At 43.3% G+C, this 6,227-nt stretch overlaps 1 protein-coding gene across 9 annotated transcripts in view; it reads right to left on the bottom strand.

Moving 5' to 3' along the window:
* Positions 1 to 1,354: 1,354 nt before the first annotated feature.
* MLH1 (mutL homolog 1) overlaps positions 1,355 to 6,227 on the bottom strand; it is a 54,912-nt gene continuing 50,039 nt past the window's right edge. For all 9 annotated transcript variants that reach the window (XM_033211981.1, XM_033211986.1, XM_033211984.1 and 6 more), the window contains 4 exons: positions 4,499 to 4,663; positions 3,583 to 3,675; positions 3,177 to 3,290; positions 1,355 to 1,709 (listed from right to left, as the gene is read on the bottom strand). In XM_033211981.1, coding sequence (XP_033067872.1) covers positions 1,542 to 1,709; positions 3,177 to 3,290; positions 3,583 to 3,675; positions 4,499 to 4,663 — 540 coding nt within the window. In that variant the 3' untranslated portion in view covers positions 1,355 to 1,541. The remainder of the gene's footprint in view (positions 1,710 to 3,176; positions 3,291 to 3,582; positions 3,676 to 4,498; positions 4,664 to 6,227) is intronic.

The following is a 6,227-nucleotide window of genomic DNA, read 5'->3' as shown; positions in this document are numbered from 1 at the left end:
ATGCTGGAGTGTAGTGGCATGATCTTGGCTCACTGCAACCTCTGCCTTCCACGTTCAAGCTTGATTCTCCTGCCTCAGTCTCCCAAGTAGGTGGGATTACAAGTGCCCACCACCACATCCTGCTAATTTTTGTATTTTTATTAGAGATAGGGTTTCACCATGTTGCCCAGGCTGGTCTTGAACTCCTGACCATAAATGATCTGCCTGCCTCAGCCTCCCAAAGTATTGGGATTATAGGCATGAGCCATTGTGCCTCAGCCTATACATTTTCAGTAGCAAGTTGTGTGGTTGCGGGTGGGTGGAAAGGTGTTCTAAAGTGCAGGTTTATTCTAGAACTCCATCCCAGCTAGAACCAACATACTGTGTGGCCCAGCTCTTGAAACTCAGAAAACCCCCTATTCCTCTCCACTAAAGGTCACTCAGCCTGTGCCCCACCTGGGCTCATGGAACCTCACTTCTGAGATGTCCTGGTCTACTTTGTGGAGTTGTTATTGTTCAAAACTGACCTTGCCTATTTTGTGGCACAATAAATATGTCTGTAACATTGTCGTTCTAGTCTTTCCAAGTGAAATTGCTCCATTTCTTCATAAGATGAGAGTAGTCTGTTCTTTATCACTGAACTTTGTTCACTGAGTCTTGGAATCTAGATTTTACCTTAAAACCATAGACATTCTTCCTTCCCGAGCTGAATGCTCCATTTCTCTAAATGTAGGCTAATATTAAGGAAGCTTATTTTGTCACTCACAGTTTAAGTTTATATTTTTACATCATCCTTCAAAAAAGATTACCTAGAAACTTCTTTATCTTAAGCTATTAGTACTCATAGTCATTAACAAAGTGGGCTAACTTAAAAATTCATACTTTTGCCGGCCGTGGTGGCTCATGCCTGTAATCTCAGCACTTTGGGAGGCCGAGGCAGGAGGATCACCTGAGGTCAGGAGTTCAAGACCAGCTTGGCCAGCATAGTGAAATTAGCTGGGCGTGGTGGCAGGCACCTGTAATCCCAGCTACTTGGGAAGCTGAGGCAGGAGAATTGCTTGAACCTGGGAAGCGGAGGTTGCAGTGAGCCAAGATCATGCCACCGCACTCCAGCCTGGGCAACAGAGCAAGACTCACTCTCAAAAAAAAAAAAAAAAAAAAACCCCCAAAACCAAAAACTCATTATAGATGAAGTAAGGACTATTTTCTTTCTTCAAGTTTTTTTCCTTAATAATTAGCTTTGGTTACTGAAGACACTAGATGATCAAATCCAGCCTTCTCCACGGTCAGCGCCGTCAGAGCCTGCGACGTGTTCGAGAGCTCTTTTTGGCATCTGAACTGACACAATATATAAATAATAATATTAAATAAGAAATTATGTTAGGATACATCTGACTATTTATTTATAATTAATCCACCATGTATAAAGGAATGCTACCAGCTAGAAGGCAAGTGTAAGTCTTAGGTGCTACCAACACTTTGTATACCACACTTTGATACAACACTTTGTATCGGAATACAGAGAAAGAACAACACATCCCACAGTGCATAAATGACCATATTTAACACCTCTCAAAGACTTTGTATAGATCAGGCAGGTTAGCAAGTTGCAGGATATTTCCATCTTCTGTGAAATGTTTAGGAGGCAGAATGTGTGAGCGCAAGGCTTTATAAACAATGTGTTCCACAGTCCACTTCCAGGAGTTTGGAATGGAGCCAGGCACTTCACTCTGGAAAACACATTAGATGTCATAAGCCTCCCTGTTTGCATCCCAACATATACTGGTGTCCTGGCTGATGGGATGTGCACTGAGCCTGGAAAGACTTGGTGTTATCTAGGGCTTTTGAAGTGGATCTTGTGCACCAGCCTCTCAGGGATCCCACATGCCTGAACACAAGAGGATTTTTTTGTTGTTGTTTATTTAGAGACAAGGTCTTGCTCTGTCACCCAGGCTGGAGGGCAGTGGTGTGATCATAGCTCAATACAGCCTCAAACTCCAGGGCTTAAGCCATCTTCCCACCTCAGCCTCCTAAAATGCTGGGATTACAGGTGTGAGCCACTGTGTCCAGCCAACATGAGGTTTTTAAGGGGGGAAAAGAAGCCACTGCTCTGTGGGACTGTCTCCTGTGGAACCTTTGTTTTCATTCAGGGAGAAAATGGTTTTATTGTAGCAGGAGCTAACATCATGGCTGATCCTGACTGATATTTGGATGGCAACCGTAGGAAGTACCTAACTTACCATTAAAATCGGGTCTGAAAATAGTTCTAATCCCCAGGGGAGGAATGAAAATATTAATGAGGATTGTTTTGCCTCATTATTCCTCTCCTTCTTGTAAGCCTTAGCTGTCTCATTTGTAAGAAAATATTCTTTCTCAACTGTCCTTCCTTTGCCTGAGGTAAAATTTCCAATCAAATGAGATAGTTTCCACAGAGTTTGGTAAGTGTTGCCTCCTCCACTGGAGTGAGAAACTCCCTAGAGGCTTTGGCCAACAGGACTAAATCTCTGCCCTCCCACCTACAGACTTGGAATCCTTGAGCATGCCCGAGCGGCCTTTAGCCTCCTCATCTGAAACTGGCTCGCACTGCTCAGAAGATGACTGTGAGCAATCAGGGGTCATACTCTGATTAAAGTGGGCTACCCTTTGATGCTTAGAATATTTCAACTCTCCCCTCCAACCTCCCCCAAAATATATGTTGATTTGAAAAGCATTATCATCTGACTGGGAAAAGTGACAATGAAACATTAGGAATCCAGGCACCCTTTTTGGGTCAAGTTGACCTGTAAGAGGAGTTACAGAGCCTTGTTTTCCTGGAAGGGCAGTGGTCGGATAAAGAGTAAGGCAAAAAGCTAAGAGACACGGGGGCGACTGACCCAGAATCTGAAGACTGGCTACACACTTCAGAGCTAACAGTGGGAGTATATGGACTCTCCAGCCTTAGACAATCTAACTCAGCCTCCTGTTTCTCACTGTGATGGCTTGTGCTTTCACATTTGACAATTTCTGAGGTCACTCTGGAGGTATGTTCTACATCAGCAGATGGAAGTAAAACTCATGAATAAAAGCTGACTATTTTGTTTGAACCTTGTTGGGTACAAAGAAATCCCAAAATTTTAGAGATGGGCAAGTTTCATTTCCTAAAGATTGTATGAGGGCCTGTCCTAGTCCTTGGGTGCCAATATGCATCACCACTGTACCTTCTGGCCTGAGAGGGTCGACTCCTCAGATACGTACTGCTTCCGGATGGAGTAGAACATAGCGCATTCTTTACTGAGGCTTTCAAAACATTCCTTTTCTTCATCCCAGTTCACCTGGTCCAAAGAATTCAATACCTCAAAGTAAGTACAAATTTAAAATTTTCATTCTAAACGGAGATCACAGACTACTTAAAGCTAAAAAACTAAATATGACATTTTAGGCATTAAAACTCTAAATGGGACTGCTGAATATTGCTGGGGATGAATATTAGTGAGGATGAGAGCAGGCCTTCAGCTGTCCCACCCTTATCATCTTTATCATTCCATATCAAAGGGTGGTCATGTGCCCTTTCCCTCCAGCACACATGCACGTACCGAAATGCTTAGTATCTGCTTGATCACTGACCTCAGTGGCTAGTCGAAGAATGAAGATAGGCAGTCCCTCCAAAGGGGGCACATAGTTGTCAATCAGAAGGGGTAATCCAATCAGGTTCCCTTCCTGCTTGCAGGAAAAAGACAGGACAAGGGAACAAGAAATAATGCTGTCATAGTTTAAACAAATCCCATTTCTCCAGTGCTTTCCCAGGCCTTGTCCTCCTCTCTGCCACTCTGGGCAACCATGTTACTTGATTGGGCTGGGCACTGGGGGCAGACCTACACACTTAAAAAGAGTTTTTCATCCTGATACACAGCACAGCAGAACAACCTTTTCTTTGGATCTGTTCATGATCCAAAGAACACATCAAGATGGAGAGCCCCAAAGATCAAGGAGTAAGAAGAAATGGGAGCAAATGACATAATCTCATTTACAATGGCCTGCAGGGATTCGACTCTCCATGTCTGGGTCCTTCACCCTGGGAACAGGAGTAGGCATGAATGGATAATAGTACAGTTATGTAACCTAGAAATGTAAATAGGGAATGGAGAGGATGTCACATATGTCACTTGCTGCTTCTGAGGGGAGGCCTAGCCCTGACCTTGGAACGTTTTTTTTTTTTTTGAGACGCAGTCTTGCTCTGTCGCCTAGGCTGGAGTGCAGTGGTGCAATCCTGGCTCACTGCAACTTCTGCCTCCTGGGTTTAAGTGATTCTCGTGCCTCAGCCTCCCAAGCCGCTTGGATGCCACCATGCCCGGCTAATTTTTCTATTTTTTTAGTAGAGACGGGGTTTCACCATGTTGGCCAGCTGGTCTCGAACTCCTAACCCCAAGTCATCTGCCCACCTCAGCCTCCCAAAGTGCTGGGATTACAGGCATGAGCCACGGCGCCTGGTTGGAAATTTTATTTGAAGAATACAACAGAAGTATAAGAATGGCTGTCATACCTCATCAATTTCCAAAGAGAAATAGTCTGCAAGCATCTCGGCCTTCTTCTTCAGAAACTCAACAATGTATTCAGCAAGTCCTTCTTTGGGACCATCTTCCTCTGTCCAGCCACTCTCTGGACTATCTAAGGCAAGCATGGCGAGGTCAAAGAGTGGTGCTGGCTCCTAGGAAGAAACAAGAACATGAAGGCGCAAGCTTTAACGGGGTATCCAAATGAAGCCTGAATTCCCACAAATCCACTATCAGAATAGCAGGTGAGAGACCACAAATTTAACACCCATCCCCCATATACCCCAAAGGAAGTGCCTGAACAATCCACAACAAAAACCCTTTCCTCCTCTTCGTCAATGGCCATTTCAACAGAGAAGATATGACAGACGAAAAGCCTGTTGAACGGATGGGAAGGGTGAAGTCCTGGGGAGGTACTTTCCTTCTGTGTAGCCTTAAGGACTCAACTTTCATATTTCTAGAAAACCACGAGGCAGATCATTTCTTCCTACTACCTCATAACTAAAGTAGGGGGTGAGGATGGAGATTAGTAAGTTAAATTGAATGACATTTCAGTTCAATCATCTAATGCAGAAACAAAGGGAAAACTATGCTTAAAAATAAGATGCCTAAGTTATCTTCCATTTCTCCCCTTCTGATGATGTTACTCATACTTTCACATATGTTATAAACCCACAGGACATTATTTTTTCATAATAGAAGAGTCCATTATCAAAAGGATATAACAATCCTAAATGTTTATGTACCCTACCCAGTAACAGGGCTTTAAAATATACAGGCCGGGCATGGTGGCTCATGCCTGTAATCCTAGCACTTTGGGAGGCCAAGGCAGGCGGACCACGAGGTCAGACTGAGACCATCCTGGCTAACACGGTGAAACCCCGTCTCTACGCTACTAAAAATAGAAACAATTAGCCAGGTGTAGTGGCAGGCACCTGTAGTCCCAGCTATTCAGGAGGCTGAGGCAGGAAAATGGCGTGAACCTGGGAGGCGGAGCTTGCAGTGAGCCGAGATCGTGCCACTGCACTCCAGCCTGGGTGACAGAGTGAGACGCCATCTCAAAAAAAAAAAAATATATATATATATGTAAATGAAGGCAAAAACTAAGAGAACTGCAAAGAGAACAGACAAATCATAATTATAGTTGGAAGTTTCAATACCCCTTTCTCAATAATAGAACAGGCAGAAAATCAGGAAAGACACAGGAGATTTGGGCATCACTATCAACTTGATAAACTTAGAACATTCGACTCAATGAGATTAGAATGCCAATTTTTTTCAAATACATATGGAACATTTACCAACATAGACCATATTCTGGGCCATAAAAAAAGTTTCAGTAAGTGTAAAAAAAAGGCAAGTATGTTCTTTGACCAAGATGGAAATAAATTAGAAATCAGTAACATATTTTTTAAAAAATCCTCAAGAAATTGGAAACTAAATAACACGGTTCTAAATAACCTGTGGGTCGAAGAAATTGAAAGGGAAATTAGAAGGTATTTTGAACTGAATGAAAATGAAAACAAACTATCAAAATTTGTGGGATGCTGTTAAAGCAGTGCTTAAGAGAAATTTGTAGCACTTAACACCTGTATTAGAAAAGAAGAAAGTTCTCAAATCCACGACCTCAGCTTCTACCCTAAGAAACGTGAAACAGGCCGGCCGCAGTGGCTCACACCTGTAATCCCAGCACTTTGGGAGGCTGAGGCAGGTGAATCA

The sequence above is a fragment of the Trachypithecus francoisi genome, unplaced genomic scaffold (assembly GCF_009764315.1).
Source record: "Trachypithecus francoisi isolate TF-2019V2 unplaced genomic scaffold, Tfra_2.0 Lachesis_group0, whole genome shotgun sequence".
In the NCBI taxonomy this organism is placed as follows: domain Eukaryota; kingdom Metazoa; phylum Chordata; class Mammalia; order Primates; family Cercopithecidae; genus Trachypithecus; species Trachypithecus francoisi.
This window is presented reverse-complemented; position numbering and strand designations above follow the sequence as displayed.